The sequence below is a fragment of the Dermacentor silvarum genome, chromosome 11, assembly GCF_013339745.2.
Source record: "Dermacentor silvarum isolate Dsil-2018 chromosome 11, BIME_Dsil_1.4, whole genome shotgun sequence".
Lineage (NCBI taxonomy): Eukaryota > Metazoa > Arthropoda > Arachnida > Ixodida > Ixodidae > Dermacentor > Dermacentor silvarum.
The window spans coordinates 62,848,229-62,869,458 of NC_051164.1; the positions used below are offsets into that span (position 1 = coordinate 62,848,229).

Sequence of the window (21,230 nt, forward strand, 5' to 3'; positions counted from 1 at the left end):
CCCCGGCATCCGCGTTACACGGTTTGTCCCGAGCGAATGCATTCCGCGGCGGCGGAGTCGGCGTTCCTGTTTATCTTACTCCGTGACGTTGACACACAGAAAAGGCACTGAGGGCAGAATGGAAGCTGGATGAGTTAGTGAAGTTGCGCAATGATACTTGGTACATAAAAACACAGGTCAGGTGACAATGAGGAGGAAGTTCTATTTGTCAGCTTTGTCTACTGGTAAGAGCAAACTGTATCACAATCAAGGCGAAGTGCCTCGAGCAGCCAGTCTCGTGGCAATTTTGCGTGTATTCCTGGCCTTCTTTCACGCCCGGATAAAACACTTTTATGTAGCACGTACTGAGCAACAGAAAGCTGTATCGGAAGTTTCTCATAGTGCTCTACAATTTTCTCATTGACACTTTTCACATAATTATAATGTTTGTGAACTTAATTAATTACGACTAATTATCTAATTAGGTGGAATGCAAGAAATAGTCCTGAGTATCTCCAAGCGACGGCAAACAACGTTACCTTCATTCTGTCCAGCTACGTGGCATTTCCATATTTTTAAACTTTGGGCCAAGTTAACTGAAACACCCTGTAGGTGTTCCTATGATTCTAGTACACTCTACCCAGGCCGTGCCTGCGCCAGCCCACGCGGGTGCGGCGGCGGTGCGAAAGATTAATGCATTTACTTCTTCTCTCCCTGCGGCATGCCATGCAGCCTGGGCTGGCAGCTGGGAGTGGCCTCCTAGGTCACATAGGCAAAGGTGCAATCTCGGGGTCCACAAGCCGCCCGAGCCAAGCCTGGCGCAGCGAACTTGGCATCCCTCCCCGATCTAACTGTGGTGCGCCGTGCTGTGTGCCACTTGCTGCGCGACCGCCACGAGCCAAGTGGAAAGTGGAAGCTTGGAAAGACGATCACAATGGAACAGAAGGCAACTATCTAAAGGCTGTCGCGTAAGGTGCGAGGAAATGGCGCATTGCACATGTCTAAGATTCTTTTGTTGTTTCATTCAAATTTCATCGCATGCGTGGCCATGTAGCGGTACCGCGGGCCGCAAAGCCCTCTTATTTCGGTGTTTACAATGCTGTACCCCATTGAGCACATATTGCAGTAAATGCCAATAATGGATATAAGGAAGTAACGAATATAACGAAGTGATTTTGGCTCCCACTTCAATTTCGTTATAACGAGGTTCGAGCGCACATACACAAGTAAAGTCAGTCCGTGCTTGTGCTGACAACCAAAGAACAAGCATTTCTTTTTAGCAACATTAAAATGACAGCTGAGCTTAAATCGCAACATTTGTATAGCTAACCTATAGTGGCTTTGCCACTGTATTGATGCTGTGTGCTTCGCTGTTTTAAATTCCTCCCAACTACGCTCACACTCGTGAAATAAACTCCCATGAAGTCTTGACAAATGAAGCTGACAGAACAGACAACAACAACAAAGCAAGTCACCATGACAATCATACTTATAATTTACAGTGGCGGATACTCCTCAACATCAGTCAATGCTGAGGACCCAGATCTGCCAGATATCACAGTGGGTGCCCGCCTTGAACTCCACATGTTAGTTGCAGTCTCCAGTAGGTGCTCTGCACAAAGGCAAGACACAAAAGCAGTTCAATATCAATTGAAGATCTTATTTAAAGGTAAGCTGCTACCCTTGGTTCATTTCACTAGACAAAGTGCTACGACTGATAGTTATCAGTCCACTTGACACCTTGTATAACGAACGTGGAACTGACACATCATTAGCCAAGTAAATCTAAAATTTGGTTGACATTGCTTTATTTCAGTGAGTATTCTGCTACTCCAACAAAACTGAAAATGCAAGATCTGAGACAATACTGGTTACACCGAGGCCAACTTTTGTTTGCTCGCGGCTCAAAATATGTAATCTGGCAGCAGAAATGTCAATTCTGGTAGCAAAAATGTCATAAGAGCAAGTTGAAACAGCACATTCCAGATATGCATGCTTTTTCTGGCTAGTGGCTTGGCTTCGCTTGCCCACAGCCAGCAAGCCAACATGCCAGTTTCATGTGCTCACACTGATTGCATGGCCGTGTATTCATGATGGTGACAAGCTGGTTTTTAATTCAGTGTAGTTCATTTGCCATGTGTCAGCAGAACAAGCCATCAACAACCATCAAAATCGACACGAAATCCTTTGCTGGCCCATCAGGCATCACACTTGAATTTCTTTTACATAAAAAACTGATAGCAATTTTTTTTTTTTTTTGCCGATATCAATGTAGGATATAACAAAGGTATTTTTGTGTCAAATGTGACTTCGTCATAGAGAGGTTCGACTGTATTGCTGTAAAGTCTACAGAAGAGCTGAAATGAAGTGCTAATGCGTGTGAGATTTTGTGGGAGATATGTAGCAACAATAGTGAAAAGAACAAAAATTATTTGTCCCATATCTGAAAGCAGATGTGTATATAAGGAGCCTTTCATTGCATGATTATCTTAGTTTGACGGTTATTACAGCCATCCTATCCTTTTCCTGCATGCTAAGAACTTCCTCCCGATTATGTCATTCCCACTCTTCACTATTACATTAACTTACATGCAAATTTACTAATTAGTAGACTAATAATGAAATTTAGTAAATTATTGAATTATTGCACAGTTCCTCGTGTCAACTGCTGCTGCCAACATTCCAGAAAAAAGAATCTTAGATCCCATATTTTGGTTGTCACTGGAACAATTGGCACATGTATTGAACAGAACAGCAAAGACACAAAGAGGCATTATCCCCCCATATCTTAAAACAATTGCTATTGATCTCTTTTAACATCTGCAAATGTATGACCATGTTTCAATACTGTTATCTCAAGAAAGAAAAAAAGGAATATTTTAGACAGAATGGTTGAAAAAACCAAAAGGTGCATAAAATATGTTAAAATCCAACCAGAGCAAAAGCTGGCTACATTTGGCACAAAGAAAAGAAGTATCTTTTTCAGCAATAACATGAGGCAAAAGGTCAACATATTGATACCAACATTGATACCAGCAAAATGAAGCCATCAAATGGCTTGGCTGCAAGCCAAGGTTCTGATCACGAAGGTCAGGTCAGCAAAAATTATAATTTTATCGTGAATCCCCTATTGTTTAATGACCAGAGACAGTCGCTACAAAAACACGAGGCATGCATTGAGCTCGAATATCCGGTATTCCTTGTGTACCACAAAAATTGCAGCAGCCAAAAAAATTGGAAAAATGCATACCATGCTTTCCAGTAAGCTCGCTCGCTGTCAGGAACAGATCCTAAATCGATCTGAATGGGTTCAAAGAGAAAGACAAAACGGTAGTTACAAGATGGACAGGGGTGCTCACTTCTATTTAATTCACTTGCAAGTCCCATTACCTCAGCGTGTACACATTTGGGATAACTTTTACTAAATTGGTACGTACAGCTTACAATGGCAAACACAAAAGCCAGCGCTGCAGCAACAAAGTACTAGCTTAAGAAAACGTGCTTAGAGTACACTTCTTTATTGCTACTGCTAGCACTTTACAATTGTTACTAGTGTTGGAGGAAGACTTTCACCATCTCAGTGTGGGTACTCAAAGCAACAATAGAGGTTGTGTGAGGTAGCTAGTTTCGTGGTGTGGCGTGCTGTGATAGCTAAGAGAGCCCATAACAGCCAGCACTGTGAAATGACACCAGATCTTTGTTGCCATGGCTGGCTACAATAGCCCCCCGCCCCCCCTTCGACAGCAGTGTTACCCCTCGACAGAAGTAGTCACCGTGCTTTATGATGATCCCCGGCAATTCTTGAGAAGCACAGTGTCTTCTTCAGCTGAAGGGTGGTGCTGTGCTCAACTCGGCAGAGTGGAGAGAGAGCTTCGAGTCTGGGATTGTTTGAGAACACGGGGGCTAGCCTCATATTCTCAGACGATCCTCGACTCGGAGCTCTTCCTCCACGCCACCGTGCTGAGCACAGCACCACCTTTCGGCTGAAGAAGACACTGCGCTTCTCAAGAATTGCAATGAACTGCCAATGAATTGCAGTGAACACTTCCGTCGAGAGGCGGGGCTGAAATTTGCTTTCTGGAGTCCAAAAATCCAGAACACTAAAGCACATTTTGACAATTGTCAAGGAAATATTGCGACTGTCACTATCATGCATAGAACATTGAAACAGCAATCCTTTCAATACGTAAACAGTTTTCATCGAAGTCAATTGGTTCCTAATTAGCACTTCACTAATATGCTTGAGGCTATAATGGAAAAAGAAACAATATACAAATTATTACGTAGTCATTATTACAAATAAATTATTTCAATTATTACAAATAAATTATTGAAAGCAGATTTTTTTTTCGTTTTGTTTACATTTCACAAATTATTCTGCCATATGGTTTGTTAAGACCTTCGCTGACAACTGTGAAGACGCTACCGAGAGGCGAGAGCGGATGGGGGCCCCTAACGACACCGTCCGAGCAAGTTAATTGTGAATACAACCGTGCCCCTGTCACCGACCCGACAGTGGCCACTGCACCCTCTCTACAGCACTGCACGTGCTTGACTCACGCCCTTTTATTGTGTTTCTTTACTTCTCTCTTTCCACTTTCCTTTCCCCACTCTAGTCATTTACTACTGCAAATAAACCAGTCTCAAAACGGATCCCAAAGAGTGAACTTCTTCCTTCGTGGCTCCTGCACGCACGGCCGACGCCGTCCAGCTAAGTTAACGCGCAGCAAAAGTTAGCAGTCGTTCAGAGGCGACAGTGATTAGATTCAGTCCATTGGCGCAAGTATTCATCACATTTTGGTGCCGAAACCCGCGATTACTTCGCCTGCTGACATCGAAAGCGCTATGGAATGACTCCAGAAGAAGCAGGCCGCCCTGCGACAAGCAATCGACAAGATCATCGCAGCGGCCAGCGACCCACTGCAATCGCCAACCATCCAAGTCGGTGAGCTTGAGGAACATCTCGACCTTCTTCTTGAACAGGCACAGGAGTTAAAATCTGTTAAACAGAAAGCACCGATAAAGGGGGACGTTCGTCCTCAAAACCCATGGGCGTCTGTTCTCACCGTAACCGGCGACGAGATGCAATGCGCATTTTGTGATGCAGAAGAACATCAACCAGCGAACTCTGTCGCCCCCTTACCGATAGACAAGAAGAAGGAGGTGATGTCAAGGGAGCGGCGCAGTTACAAGTGTGCGAAAAGGAAGCACCGGGCCGCTGAGTGCAGAATTGCAAGGTGGCTGAAATGCGCCAAATGCTCTGGGCGACACGCAACAGGCGTCTGCGAACTCAATCAAAGACTGACGCGACCTCCCTCATTAGAAGATGCTGCACCAGCAGAGACAACAGCGCAATCGTCACTTCAGGTGGGACCAACACTGGAAGCGACCCGTGTTCTTCTACAGACGGCGCGAGCGTATGCGGAAGGACAGCACAAGAGTGCTCTGGTGAGAATGCTGCTCGACGGTGGCAGCCAGAGAACATTTATACGACAGGAAGTTTCCCGGCGCCTCAATCTTTGCGTCACAGGAGAGGAGAAGCTCGCTATTTACGCCTTCGGAAGCGAGAAGCCATCTGAGCAAAGAAGGTGTCATCGCGTGGAATGCTGGCTACGAAACTGGCGCAACAACGCCAGAATCCGCATCGAAGCACTAGAGGTTCCTGCGATCTGCGGAGATCTCCTGCAACCACCTGACGACTGCACGGCTCGCATCGCTCGTGAACAAGGCCTCCAGCTTGCTGACACCTTACCTGACGGTTACCATCCTGGTGTTGGAGTTGAGCTGCTTATCGGGGCAGATCACTATTGGGACATAACAGGAAATGTCAAGCACCTCTGTGAGAATCTCGTGGCCATGGAGACTGTGTTTGGGTGGACATTGCAGGGCACGGAGCCTACATCGTTCGTCGCAACCTACGTGATGCGGGTAGGCGTGGCCACAGAACCTGACGAAATTTCTCCTCAATTGAGGTCATTCTGGGAGCTGGAGCACCCTGGTATCATCGACGATGCACAGCTGACCGTCAAAGACGACAACGTTCGTCGGGCCTTTGAAGAAAACAACGTACACAAGAACGGTAGGTACGAAGTAACTCCCCCACAGAGAGAGAACGCGGCAGACTTGACGGACAACAAGAGCACACCAGAGCCACTGATGAACGTGGAAGACCACAGCTCACTGACGAGAGTGCTCCCGCGTAACAGCGTCGGTCAGGCGGTTCATTCAAAACTGTCGAAGCCAGTCGAAGCTGACGGGAGAGTTGACAGCTGAAGAGGTAGCCGATGCAGAAAAGATTTCGCAAAGAGCCTGTCAATAGACACGTTCAGAAACGACGTTCGCGCACTACGTGCCGCCAGGCTGCTCGACCAAGGATCATCAGTGATAGCTTTGAACCCATTCTTGGACGCTGACGGTATAATGAGAGTTGGCGGGCGGCTTCAGTACAGCACAGAAGAAACCGCTAAGCATCCCATAATACTGTCACCGTGTCATCCATTCACACGCTTACTTATTTCTTGGGAGCATAGACACCTACTGCACACAGGAGTATGGGACACGTTATCCCAACTTCGGGAACGCTGTTGGATTATTCGAGGAAGACAGGCAATCAAATCGGTCATTCGAAGCTGCCTTCCGTGTAAGAAGCAGAGTTGCCGAGCCGCAAAAGAGCCCACTGCCCCGCTTCCTTCCTACCGAGTCACCCAGGCTGATCCATTTGAAACAACGAGTATAGACTTTGCGGGGCCCATATTCTACAACGATAGCGGGTCCGAACACAAAGCTTATATCCGCTTTGTTCACTTGTGCGACGACACGAGCCGCCCCCTCGAGCTCAATGAATTGCCAGCCTGTGTGGAGAATAGTGGCCAGGAATAAGCCGGTGCTCATTGCGGGGGAGGATGTTAAGACCTTCGCTGACAACCGTGAAGACGCTACTGAGAGGCGAGAGCGGAGGCGGGGGCACCTAACAAGACCCTTGATGACAACAGTGAAGACGCTACCAAGAAGCGAGAGCCAGAGGGGGGCCCCTAACGACACCGTCCGAGCAAGTTAATTGTGAATACAACCGTGCCCCTGTCACCGACCCAACAGTGGCCACTGCACCCTCTCTACGGCACTGCACGTGCTTGACTCATGCCCTTTTATTGTGTTTCTTTACTTCTCTCTTTCCACTTTCCTTTCCCACTCTAGTCATTTACTACTGCAAATAAACCAGTCTCGAAACTGATCCCAAATAGTGAACTTCTTCCTTCGTGGCTCCTGCGCGCACGGCCGACGCCGTCCAGCTAAGTTAACGCGCAGCAAAAGTTAGCAGTCTTTCAGAGGCAACAGTGATTAGATTCAGTCCATCGGCACGAGTATTCATCACATGGTTACCAAGTTCCATGGATTGTAAAATGGGTAATAAAGATGAGATAAAAAAGTGCTTCCAAGCTCTCATTTCTTGCTCTTTAGGGTATCTAACCATGCCTTAGACATAATTTTTGTAATAGGCACCAATTTTTACTCCTACTGTGACCTTAAAAACAGGGCTTAATGTAAATTATCTTAGGAAGTAATCGACATACGCCAAAACTAATTACGTATCCAAAATCAATGCAAAAGGAAACTCAACAGGAGTGTAAAGTTTCATTAGTATTGGTATGAAACAGAAAATAAAAATAAAATAAAATGCCAGTGACCCATAAGCTTACGTCCATGAGTTTCTTGCAGATGTCTCCACCTTTGGCCCGGTCTTCTTCGGCATGCACAACACGTGAGCCAAACTGCATGGCCCGTTTCGGTCGACTGGCAGCCTCGTTGAGGCCTAGGCTTGCAGCTAGTGTGCGCAGCAGCATTTTGTCTCCGATCCCTCTGGGCAGGTGGGGGTTCACCTGCACACATCAACGCACAATTGGCTCAGCCATAGAACTTTTCAAGAACTGCTATTGTAAACTCTGGTGCTATATTCCATTTCATACTTGGCAGGCAATGCAACAAAGGCTAGAGAGACTTCTCTCGATGCTTGCATCCACGACCGAGAAATATAGTACATCGTATACAAAAGAAAGATGCAGGTACGCGCCATGCAATTTGATGTAATATGTCTCGTACTTTTATGTCGCAAAATAAAATGTATTCATTACTTGGACGGTGTCTGAGATCTGAATCTATTAACCAGTAAACTAGTCGAGCGGCATGTTTCTGTGATCACTGGCCACAGCACATCTCATGCGTTCGCAAATGAAACATAGATCACCACACACTGGGAGCATAAAGGTACACGAATAATACCACATTTGATGCAAATTTGCGTCCACTCATTGTAGTTGTAAAATATGAAGTCGTTATTTCATAGAGATCGTTGCAGATCAAAAAACAATTGCACTCTGAAACACATGGAGTGAAGCATCTATGACTGTACTACTTGCGTAGCTTCCATAGCACTGCCTCCTATGCATGAAATATGCTGCCTACTCCTCCGAAAGCATGGCAGTTCATCAGGCATTGGAATGATGGGTAGTACATGGATTTGCCTAAACTTCGTCTTTCTGGCATCAAACGCTTCACGACTTTTCAATTAAGATCCATTTCAACAAAGTCTTGCTATACGTGCAACAATTTGTATTGATTAAGCATGTGCGTGGAGCCTTATTGTTTGTGCATTTATGAAAATATGGCTCAGCAGAACTTGTTCTTCGGCTAGTCAGTTATTTCTTAAAGCTGTAACCGTAGCAAAATATGATCGCTTGGAAATACAGAAAGACTAAATGTAACAAGTAAAGGCACAAGAATGTCTGAAACCACAAGCACAAGGATTAGACAAATGTAGTGGCTGTGGCACTGTGCTGCCGAGCACAGGGTCACGAGTTTGACTGTATTCCAATGGGAATGGAATGCAAAAATGCTCGTGTACTAATGCTAGATTTAGGTGCACCTCAAAAAACCCCATGTGGCTGAAACTATTTCGAAGTTCCCCATTACAGCGTCCCTCATAGCCCACTGTGTAGTTTCGGGACATAAAATTCCACAGTTTGATGTTTAACTTTTTAGCAAAGTAGTGCCCAGAATTATCCAGAGCTGAACAGCACGATTAGCATCTGCCACAATTGAGCTGACATTGTCACCACAAACATGGAAAAGTGGTGCACTACTTTGGAATCTAACACGCTTACAAAAGCTGGCATAACAGGGCTTAAACTGAATGGCAGAGAGAAAATCCAACCACAACCAAATGGCGTTTATTGTGAAAAAGAAGTGCAAAATGTTGTGGGCGAGTGTACACATGACCTACTGCTACAATAGCCTTCTGTTGAAGTGAGCATTTATTTCATAAGAACAATATACAGGGTGTCCCAGTTATCGTGGACCAAGTTTAAAGGGGCCCTGAACCACATTTCTTTGAAGCCTCAAAAACGCCCTTGAACGAGTACGGTACCTCTCGGGAATATATTGCTGAAATAATTTTTCAACAAGACCTAGTAGGAGCGCAGATACTCCGAGCGCGGTATTTACCTTTCCCATGCGCCCTCAATGTCCTCCGTTCCGAAGGAGTAGAGGAGCACTGGTGGCAACAGAGTGGCGATGCACAGCCTACGGTGTTACGGTGCGCGGGCGGGCCCCCCGCAACGACTGCAGTAGTTATGCTACGCAGCAGATGCAGTTACGTGTGGCTACGCGCAACTGTAACTTAACAGCAGGGCTGGAGTGTGCGCTCGCGTACTCTAGCCTGGCCGTTCTGTGTGGTGCGGACCGGCTTTGTCCTGCACGGATAGTAGGCAATTCCAGATTGCGAACTTTGGAGCACTCAATACTAAGCTTAATACAAAGCACGCCAAGCCAGGAGCGGCCGTGTGTGAACGCGCACTGGCTCGTGTCCCTTGTAGATGCTAACCGCTATTCATCGCAAGGCACGGCAGACATAGTGTACGTGTGGTCTGGGCTTAAGCTTTGCGTAGTTCAAAGCTAGTTGAGTGTTCCAGACCAATCGAAATTAGCGAGAGGTAACGGCTATGACACCCCGATAAGCAGTGTGTCCAAAGTTGTGTCCAAAGTTTCGTTCCTATGAGGGCAGGTGTGGCTGGGCATGAGCAGACGGTAGTTGGCTCCCCCTTCTTGATTGATGTCAGCTATTGGCCAATAGCAGCAGTGTATGGGAATCTGCTATATGACGAAACATGACAGCCCCAAAAAGGGTGAGGAGAAGGCCTCTCTTGAAAAGAAAGCATTTGAGAAAAAGGTGACTTCGCAGTCCACATGTGAGCCCTATGTGCCGTGCACGAGTGCAAAATTTTGCTGAGATGTTCACAGCAATGCGTTTTTTAACTTAGCTCGAGGGGTGGTTCAGGACCCCTTTAAAGAAAAAGAAAGCCTTTTTTGTATGCCTGCAAATTTATTGATCGCATCACACTGCCTAATAATCTCCCATTTTCGACTGTGTTCCCCTCCCCTTCACACCCATTCTGTTTCTCTAACAGACCACTGGTAATTGGCTCTATGATGACCATGGATGATCATTGAAGACGTATGATGATCTGCTCTATGAAGACGGGCGGCCATTTGCATGGCCTGCCCAACACCATTTCACCCTCTTACTGTCAGCTATAATATCGGCTACCCCCGTTTCCTCATAATCCACATCACTGTCTTCACGTCTTTTATGCCTATCATGCTTCATTTCACCAGTCATTGCACTGCTATCCTTATAGCTTCTCCTCAAGCCATTTTGGTATCCACCAAGTTTCAGATCCATATGTTAGCACCAGTAGAATGCAGTGATTGTATACTTTTCTTTTCAAGGATAGTGGTAAGCTGCCAATTGTGATGGGCCTACTCACTTTCATCCAAATTGGTACCCGGTTCAGAAAATTGACAACATCTCTATCCAGGAATGGAAACCTGGCTTCCCGCCCATGGTCGGACACTATGCTGCAAAAAATAGCGGACGCAAATGCTTAAATAGGTACATGACTCAATGCACAACTTCAAACAACAACAACATAAGAACAAAAACAAAAAAGTGCACAGATTCTAAATAAATAAATGTTGCTTTCATTATAAAAGTACATATATATGTGCATTACAAGCTTCACAGTGATTGGTGAAGTTGACTTGCCAAGGCTCCAGAATCATCTCAATTTCATGCAAATTTGTTCACAAGTTCAAGTTTTTAAGGTATACTACTTTCAATAGCGATAACTTCAAAGCTTTGCATTTTTATGACTTGGAATAAGAGGTACGAATAACAGGTATTACAGGCTGCCTTAGTTAAGGATCTGCCAAATGGTTGTACCATTTAACAAGAAGTATGCATATTTTCGCATGTTTACTCACCATCAAAAGTTAAAGTTAAGCACAGAGTGGGATTCAGATTATATGCAAATTGTGACTCTACATGCGACCTAATGGCGATGGGTGGTGCACTGCTGTGAAGCCACACCACAAGGTGAGACAATGCCATGGGGCGATACCTGGCAGTGTATTGCTTCAGGGTTCTTTTCCTTCGATTCCATTAATCTGTTATAACTCGTCGCAGCGGGCAGTCGATACTGGTGACAACAAAGACCTGGGGCCACTTGCATGAAGTACTTTATCCACGGGTAAAATTACTGAGCAGTAAAAAGGCACTCCAGGTTCCTAACTTGACGTTGCGCTGCGTCCAGCAGCACCCGAGGCGAGCGCACGTCGGGCATGCTTGTCCTTGCCTCGTTCTCGCCCTTGTGTTGTTTTTGCACTGTTCTCGCACGCTCATTCGAATGAAGACAAAACAAAACCGCCTGCCTGTCTCCAGTGAAAAAAATTTCAGAAAAGGGAATGCTTGCCCTGCTACCATGATGCGAGCGAGCTAGTTTGTCAAAAAGGCTGCTGCTGCTTCTCGAGCTGGGTGCATCCATTTGATTGTGCTGAGCCTGCTATGCGAACACGTCTTTGGAGACCATACTGATCTATTCGACGTCTTCAGCAACAAAGAGCTTTGATGCCGGTCTCACTTCGAAGGTGACGGCATCATTTTCGCTGTACCTCTGTGGGAGGACCTTAAGTCATGCACATGGCACATAATTGTAGCAGGTTGAAAATTCCCCGTTGTGAAATTATTCCTCCCTGGAGAGAGGCAGATGGTTTCATTTTGCCCCAGTGTGAATGGGTGAGCCATCCATACAAAGTTGCGTTGAGAGCCTGACGCGCATTTGGCCTTGGGAGCTGCTGGACGCAGTGCAGTGTGAACTTAGGAGCGTAGAGTACCTACTTACTGCTTGGTAAATTTACCTATGAGTAAAACGCTTTGTGCAAGCACTCTTGATGCCATGCCAGCCAATGAAAAAGAGCTAAAAGAAAGGACTACAAAAGGAACCCTTGCATAATACAGACCCTGAAGGCAGGAATGGTATACAAAAGTGCTACAAATAAAACTTCATTGTAAGTAAACTGACAGCATCTGAAAGTGGTTATGACTGAGCATACATAATGGTGGAGAAAAACAAAATGTTTTTCTGCACCATTGCTTAGTCCTGAAAAAAGTGCCAAGCTGCGTTTAGAAAGAGTTGAACATCGTCCTATGCAGTTATTTGTGAGGACTACACGTATAAAAATATGGCAACATAAAATGGTTTTATGCTCTTTTACAGGCCATGTAAAATGCTAACTAATGTGAGACTTTAGTCATTCACATCGTTGACAGCAAGAAAAAGAAAGTGCCTGTAAGAAGTTTTTGTAATACTTAAGAAGCAAGCATATTTGCTAGCAGGCTGTTTTAAATGCATGAGTTCAGTTGGGCAGCCAAAGTTTTGCAAAGGCAAAAATCGTAGCCTCTCACCGATCATCCCTGCCGAGGTTCCGGTGGGCTATCCTGTTGAGCTCCATGGCAATCTCATCAACAAGACCCTGCCAGCCAAAGTTTCTGCAGCGAGTGGAGCACAGAGAACAACTTATAAACTGGAACAAGTGACAGCACTGATTTTAAGTGACAATGGCACAAACAGGCACCCACTTGTACTTCACCATGTGTCTTGAATAGCCGCCCAGCTGCTCATCTGCACCCATTCCTAGGAACACAACCTGCAGGGAATGAATGTAAATGCAAAGTTCAGTAAGGCTTCAACTGGGTCTGGTTGGCAAGACAGTTGTTCTAATTGACTGCGCTGGTTTACACAAGACAGCGAACACTAAGAAGAACAAGGATAAGGTCAAGGGCAGGCAACTGCTCATTTTCTCGTTTCCATTGTCTTCTTTCATGCAGAAACCAGCAACATCAACCGAATAAGGATGGGTTGCAAAGGTTCACCCCAACATGCTTATACACTGAACCTTCATTATCATCATGCTTCATTAAGTTATCACTTCATATCACTTCCCAAGTGAACTGAAAGCAATGTGGGTGAAACTTTGTGTGTGTTACAGATCTTGGTGTAGACTGCTTCTGTGCCATCATTGCCAGGCAGCTGCCGTCTCAAGAGGAAGCTTTACCTCAGGGACAACTCCCATTTCCATATTCACATACATGTCACCCGAAAAAATGCTCTCATTATATAACCACTCAACTAACTTTGGTGAAGTTTTGATGCACAGAGAAAACTGAATTCCACTCACTGTAGAAAGGTGAGTTTTGATTTAGGAACTCAAATACAGTGAAATCCCGGTAATATGAAATCTCTTAGTTCCAACTGAACGGCAAAGTCACAGGTCTTTGAATAGGGAAACACTCCAGCAAATTCGAGTTCCTAGAACCACACAACACTTACTTTGGACAAAATTTATCACTCTCATCGACTCCTTTCGAGCTAAAGGCCAAGTTCCAATGCATAGGAAGTCACCGTAGCGATGCATACCGCATAAGTTGAGTCTTATAGCTTTGTGTGATAATTTAGGCCTCCAGCAATGTTATAGCTTAGTGTCATCACGTGCCATGCTTCAGCGAATAAGCAAATTAATGATGCAACAAAGAATTAGGCTTTTAAGGCATTTAAGGCATGATTGCCAATAAATGACCAGTGTCAAGTGCTGTGGCATTATCTGATAAGCCCATAATCTATGGGGCACACCAGTGCAATTAACCTTCCCTTTGCATTCCCAGCTCGAGTTAGCCGCACTCACTCAGAGATCCATAATTTCTCAGACAACGCTTTCAAAAATGCATGTCAAGGCCCTAAGCCCCTCAGTGATACGGTGCGGTTGATAATCTGTACAGCTTTTTGAAAATTTCAGACACTTTACAGCATGCTGCTCGAAAATTCAGACTCCATTCTGCTGCACCTGCATGATCAAATGCATTTTGGCCACCAAGTTGAGTGAGTCGAGCAGAAAAGCGATATTTTGATATGTTGCTGGCATTTCCAAGAAACCAAAATTAACAATCTGCCTAGTCGCAAAGTTGATTTATACGTAGCCGACTCCACTCAAACAATGGCACAAGTCAATGCAAGCTGCTAAGCTGTGAAGGACTGCATTTGCGGTCCATCGCACTAGTTCCGTGCATTCAAGTTTGTTCCTTTACGCATTTACGTAAGTCTTGTCTAGCTCAACAACACAATACTGGTAAACTGCCTCGGATGAGCTGAGCTCGAGCACAGCAATGTTCTTGTTTTCAAAGCGATTTGGACGAATGGAGCGAATCAATTTACAGTGAAATCTCAATGATACGAATCTCACGGGGTCACGAAAACTATTTGTATAAGCCGAAATTCGTATCATCGAAACACAATTAAAACTAGCTAAATTAAAGAGTCAGAGGTGAACTCACTCAGGCACATGTAAGTAAAAAGTATTTACGGTATAGACCACTTATAACGTAACTGTTTATAGTGCAGAACTGGCTACAACGCGGCCTTTTCCGACTCCCGTTTACCCTCGCATAGAACTCCATGTATACGCATACCGCTTACAGTGCAGCCGCGTGAGATGAAATTGCGGCTTCCGCAGGAAAATCTCGCCAACAAGGGCGGTAGCGAGCACGAGGTGCGCCCACCGATGGGAGAGGAGATCAACGAGGGCGATGCGGAGGAGGAGCATGAGATGTGGAGCACGAGTGAAAGCGCGCGGGGGATGCGCGCCTTCACGGACAGCGAACGCACAGCGGAGAGCAAACGCGACCTCTGTTGCGCGAAAGGCCGTGGGGGTATGGGAGGGAGGGAGGGCGACGCTGTGCTGCGGCACCAAATGCGTATCTTGCAACCGAGCGCAAGGGTAACTGGCGACGCAATCTCCCCACGCGAAAGGAGCAAAGCGGGAAGGTAGCGCGGAAGGGGGGGGGGGGGGGGGGGGGGGGCGGCTTTTACTCTGCCAACAAATGCGTTCTTGTACTTTGCGCCTGTGCTGGCTGTCGGTGTAGTCGCGCGCACCGTATCTTGCAAGCGATCTCCACACGGCTCTGACCTTTGTATGTGCTGTGCTTACGCTGCTCAGTTTCCGTTGAAGCGATAGACCGCATGAACCTTCGCTTGCTGCGGCGGCCGCGCGTGGGGAAACGCGGCCACCGCAGCGAGCGAAGAGACAAAAGGAAAAGCACAAAAGCAACAAAAGCGCCACCGCTTCAAACTCTTCGCGCCCAGTCGCGGCTTCCGCGCTGTCCGGCGTCGCGTCTGTGCCTCCGCACCAAAAGAGAAAGGGAAAATGCGCGCGACTGCGCGCTGTTCTCTTTCGCAGCCGTCGGTGGGGTGGCGTTTATTCGTATCAACTGACGCCAGTCGAAAATTGATTCGTAACAACCGTTCTCTAGCACGTTGCAAAGTAATGGGGCTCGGCCGGGACCTCAGAAAAATTCGCATCATCCGGAAATTTGTATTAGCCGTGATCGTATCATTAAGATTCCACTGTAGTTTTTCTTTTACTGCATAGGTGGGCTGCACAGTCTCGGAACTACAAAGCTACAGTTATTGCACTCTTTGTGTTTTACTACATACTGTATTTACTCGCATAATGAACGCACCCATCACTTCTACGATCAAAAAGTGTTTTTTTTTTCTTTTCCTTGCATAATAATCACACCGCGAACTTGGTGCCGTGAAGTAGGAGACACACGATATGATTTGGCATCTGATGCGGCGTCCAACGCGCTGAAGCGGCAGGCGGAACCAAGGCATGTTTCCGTGCTGAAGTGCCGGATCGGACGTCTGCGCATGGCAAGATGCCTCAGATCCAGCTGCCGTTCCAGCGTTTGGAACGCCATATCAGACGCTGAATCGTACTGCGCGTCTCTTACTTTGGTGGCACACCAGGCGTCCGCATTGGCGCTATACACGGCAAAATGTCTCAGATCTGGTTGCTGCTTCGGCATGTCGAGTATCGTATCTGATGCCAAATCGTACCATGTGTCTCCTACATTTAACTCACGCCAGGCGTCTGATCCGGTCCTACATGGCAAAACTCCTCTGATCCAGCACGTTGGATGCCGAATCGTACCGCGTCTCCTACTTTTTAGAGGTGGCCACGGAGAAAAAAATTTCTAAAAAGTTTGCCCCGCATAACGAACACACTCCCCAACTTTGCGCAAATGTTTCGGGGAAAAAGTGCATCCAGCAAGAAAGCACGTGCTGATGAAAATGTAAACATCATCAGCATTACTTTTTCAGCGCTCGAAGGCCGCATTTATTCGGTATTTGTGTTCTACTATACATAGATGGCAGTATTCTGTCAGCGCTACAAGACCGCATTTTTGAAATCACACTATTGCACCGCCTTTGGCTGGAGGTTTTGAAACATGGTGCGAGCTCTGTGGCAAAGCTCTGTGCGTCGTTCCGTGCTTCGTGAAATGTCAAACACTTCGTGGCATGCCTTAGCAGGGGAAGAATGGGTGAAAAGCCTTCTTTGATGCCGAACTTTGCTTCGCAGCATAGTTGAATTTGAAACACTGTATAACATCTTCCTCATTTCCGACTGTATCATCCATGGCAATGACAAATACATATTCGGTCTTAAGTGGGTAGATCAAAGTAAGAATGTGGTTGGCACTGTAAGAATACATATACAGTAAAACCTAATTATAACGAAGTTGAAGGGGGCATTACTTGGTCACGTCTGTTACTTCATTATATCCATTAATACATGTACTGCAATATGAACCTCTGTGGGGATTTCAAGGGGAATTTCACTTACTTTGTTATATATATTATTTCGTTACATCCTGTTTTGTTATGAAAAGGTTTCACTGTATGTTGCTTAGTGAAGAGGTATAGTGAATAAGTTTGCACGTGTAAGGTATAAAGTAAATTGGTTGAAAACGCTTTAGAATAATTAAAACGCTTAACCCAAGTGTCGACAACCAGTTGTCGACAACCAACTGAATAAGTGCAGTCTGTGCCTTGGGAATTAGAATTCTTCTAGCTCAAGTGCCGGTAGTCAAGCATTTGAGACAATGTTTTCCACCGCTGACATGTGGCATTATCTAGGAGCGACAGCGGGAGGCTGGCAACCATTGCTTGGGGTCATGATCGATGAGGTGTTCTCACGTGCAACATCAACTATTTTCCACAGGTTTTGTGAAAAATTTTCTTTTTACTGTTTACGTCTCAGATATTACGACGAGTATGCAGTGAGCTTGTGAATGCAGTTAATTTTTGCATTACCGATTTGGCAACTGTGTGTCGCGAATTTGCGAACATTTGGCATTTGCGGCACTCAATGACTGACGACATGTCCAAAGGCTTGGAAAGAGCTATGTTTTACGGCAGCGAATGGACATTAGGTCTTTTTACATTAGGCAGGAGCTTCGCACACGCCTTCCCCCAGAGGATATAAGCGACAACAGCTGCCTAGGAGGAAGAGAAGTTGTACGAAGTGGACACCTGTAGTCAATGGCGTAGTCAAATTTCTTCCAGAGATGAGGGGCATGCACATGATCGGGGTAAAGGAGTGGGGCACCTGAGTGTTGTTGCGCACAGTTTATGCCACTGGTACAAAAAAAAGTTTGGGGCGGGGTGATGAGGAAGGCCCGTGCTTGGTGTGTGCACCCCCCCTTCTCCCTGGTTATGTCTCCTTACTGTGCCTGCATTAGCACTGACAGCACCGGACCCTGGCTTGCCGTCAACAGCACACACCAACCGTGTAAGCAACCAGGGTGCAAGGGACAGACAGTTTATTGTGTGTGCAAAGTGCAATGTGCACCTTTGTCTGAACAAGAGTGTCAACTGTTTTCAGTATTGTTACCAGCCATAGGTTATCAGTAAAGGCTGTGTCGCTAATTCGTTAACAATGTAGCCATCCTTAACGAAAAATAAACAGGTTAGCTCCGGTTAAGCAAAAAATGGCCTCAGACTCGTTTCTTTTTCTTGCAATATGTGTGCAACATTTTTTGGCCTATGTGCCAGATGTAGCGAATTAGTGACATACCCCAAAAAGTTAATAGAAAGTTCCAGTAGCGTACCCAGGATCTCTGCCAGGGGGGGGGGTTGACAGTTTGCCAATACCATCTAAATAGCACTAATTTCAATTTCTTCACGGGAAATTGTCAAAAAATGCGCTTTTTGTGAGTGTGCAGACGATTGCGCGTCTTACATCTTAGTTGCAGTACTCAAATGGGCAAGGAAAGAAAAGGCGTTAAACAAAAGAGAGGGGTTAAGTTGGCCTCAGGGGGGAGTTACAACCCCCGAACCCCCCCCGTCGGTGCGCCACTGGAAAGTTCTGTCTTTCACACAAAACATTGGTTGCATTCGATTACGAAGGCTAAATGAAGTTAAAATTTCCCGCAATAATTTTTTTCTGCTGTGCCTTTAATCTATCCAGCGTTAAAGGGTTATGGGGTTAAATTCCAACACGGCCTTCAGCAACTTTTTTGACTGCTATTACCATTTTTGTCACCAAGTAGCTTCAAAAGGCACCAACTCCACCCTCAATGTCTCCATTGAAGAGGGTGACGATTAAGTAAGAGAGCTGTTGGACAATGACTGTTGTGAGGAAACGTGCTGTTGGCCTCTTTTTAAAGGGGCCCTGAAACACTTCTTGAACATAGTAAAAAAACGTTGCCGATCTGTTAATGAGGCTCCTGTTAACATGTGGACCAAATATTATTGCACTGCATGCAGCAGGGAACAGACGCTAGCTCATGCATCCGCAATGTCGTCGTCGAAAGCTGATCGAAAGCAGTTGGCCGACCAACGCTATTGGCTGATATTGCGATCGCAAGAATATTCTCAGTAAAACGTAATTGCTAATTTGAAGTTAAATAAATGAAAAACGTATATATGTCGGCGATCTAAAAAAGACAGTAAACTCATTTCATCTTTGCACTGCGTGCGGTTTCCTAGATGGCAGTGGCTTGCGTGTTGCGTGGCATAGTCTACCACAGCCTGCCACGGGGTGTCGCAACGAGCCCGTTCGCTGCCACGACACTCAATTTTTGGCCAGGGCTTTGCCCTTTCAGCTTCTCCGCTGTGTAGCTTCTAGCACGCTAGCAGAGACGAAGACAGAAAGTCGAGTATAGTAGGATTTTTAAAAATTTTCCAGCATTAGGATTTGTGGGACGACATACCTTAATAGTGAGGCCATTCTACGATTAGTTTGAAAAGTGTTTCAGGGCCCCTTGAAGTTGCAGGGAATGAAGATTTAATGCATTTTCAGACCATACTTCCATCTGTCCGTAGCCACGACAATGGTCAAAATACAGACTGACTAGGTCGCAAGCAAGCACATGCACGTGCGTGCAGCAAAGTGTTTACCAGCTTTTCTGGCCACTTGTGGAATAAAGACTTATTTTCTGGTGAATTAAATATTTCAGACTCTGATTATTTGGACTTTTAGGCAGCCCCACTGATTCGGAGTTAAAGGTAGGTGATTGTATCGCACAGCACTGTGCGTATTATTGGGTGCAACATTTAAAGGCGCTAACTTTTGTTCGAACTTTGTTTTATTCAAATAATTTTCTCGTCCCCTTGAAATTCGAATTGATGAGGTTCCACTGTAACAAATATTGGCCATAACAAAGGTATTCTCATATTGGATGCAACTTCATTGAAGCAAGCTTTTACTGCATTGCTGATTTGCATGAAGGCTTCTTACCCTTGCTGGGCTCTCATAGGGAGCACCAGGGTGTGGCGCGGTGCCCGAGACATTTCCCCTACCGCGAGCGGCAAACCACAGGGCACACCCGAGGCTGTCGTCCAGGACGGTCTCCAGTGGGTAGATCAACTTGCGAATGTGGTTGGCGCTGTAAGAGAACACCGCACGTGTAGGAGGCTGGCTGCCAACACTGCTTATCCTGGCACTTTGAGGCGAAACAAGGACTAAAGGAATGCAAAGCCAGACAGAGTGTGACAGAACACGATGCTGTAGGTACGGCTCAAAATTTTCAGTTTTCGTTTTTTGAGAATTCGGTATACTTTTTTATTCAGTTTTTATTTGCATCTGAAAATCTGGCTTCTGTTTGGCCAATATAATTTTTAACATTATCTTTAGTGACTTTTTTTCGGCGAATAAATTTTTGTACTGAGCTCATTGTTTTTTTCAGAGAACACAGTCAAACTTCTATATAATGGACACGAATATAGGATATAATGAAGCAAATCTAAAATGTTTCGCGCCAATATCAGCATGTAACAAATACATGCTTATAATGAAAACACTGTATAACAAAGGTATTTTCTTATTGGATGAGATGCGGAGGCGAGTGCCATCTGGGGGTGTTGCAAGAAACCCAGCGGCGTGTGCGAGCTAGACCACAACAGCAGCAGCAGCGCTCGGAAAGTCAGGCTCCTTGGATTGGAATGCATATACGTATCTTGCAGCAGTGTGCCGATTGTTTAGCTCTCTGGTAAACCTGCTATCACTGACCATTTCCAATCAGATTTTTTTTTATTGGAAATGATCAGTGAAAGCATATTTTTAAAATGGTATACAGTAAATTTTCGTTAACTTAAACTTTGATATCTTGACATACAGTCGAACCCACTTATGACAATATTCAAGTGCCACGAAAATTCCATTGTTATAACCGATAACCGGGTTGCATGAAAACAATCAAAATAGGGGGATGGCAGAGCTGTTGCGAGAAACCTATAATGGTGGGGAGGCCAGTGCCCCTCCCCACCACCTTCGTTCATCTGTCTGCTGATTGTGTTGACTTGTTTAACTGTTCAACTCTGCTTCCTGTCCGCTCTGATCGTGTGTAGCAAGCTGCGGCTGTCGGCGTTCGAGAGTGGCACTGCTACAACAACTGCAAACAGGGGTCACGGGTGGCACGTCCCGTGCAAGCTCCGCTGAGGCATCGCTTTGGTGGCCCCAGAAGGGGTTCTTTAAAAAATGCTACGAAGGTTGCCACGGCAGCCTCTCAGCTTGAGAAATCC

General features: G+C 45.7%; 1 protein-coding gene across 1 annotated transcript in view; it reads right to left on the minus strand.

Annotated features, from left to right (window-relative positions):
- Positions 1–1,450: 1,450 nt before the first annotated feature.
- Positions 1,451–21,230, minus strand: part of LOC119434121 (asparagine synthetase domain-containing protein 1-like) — a 55,186-nt gene continuing 35,406 nt past the window's right edge. Inside the window, exons 9-15 of the mRNA XM_037701442.2 lie at positions 19,948–20,095; positions 12,950–13,017; positions 12,776–12,859; positions 10,800–10,890; positions 7,677–7,856; positions 3,230–3,279; positions 1,451–1,591 (exon numbers count right to left, since the gene is read on the minus strand). Coding sequence (XP_037557370.1) covers position 1,591; positions 3,230–3,279; positions 7,677–7,856; positions 10,800–10,890; positions 12,776–12,859; positions 12,950–13,017; positions 19,948–20,095 — 622 coding nt within the window. The 3' untranslated portion in view covers positions 1,451–1,590. The remainder of the gene's footprint in view (positions 1,592–3,229; positions 3,280–7,676; positions 7,857–10,799; positions 10,891–12,775; positions 12,860–12,949; positions 13,018–19,947; positions 20,096–21,230) is intronic.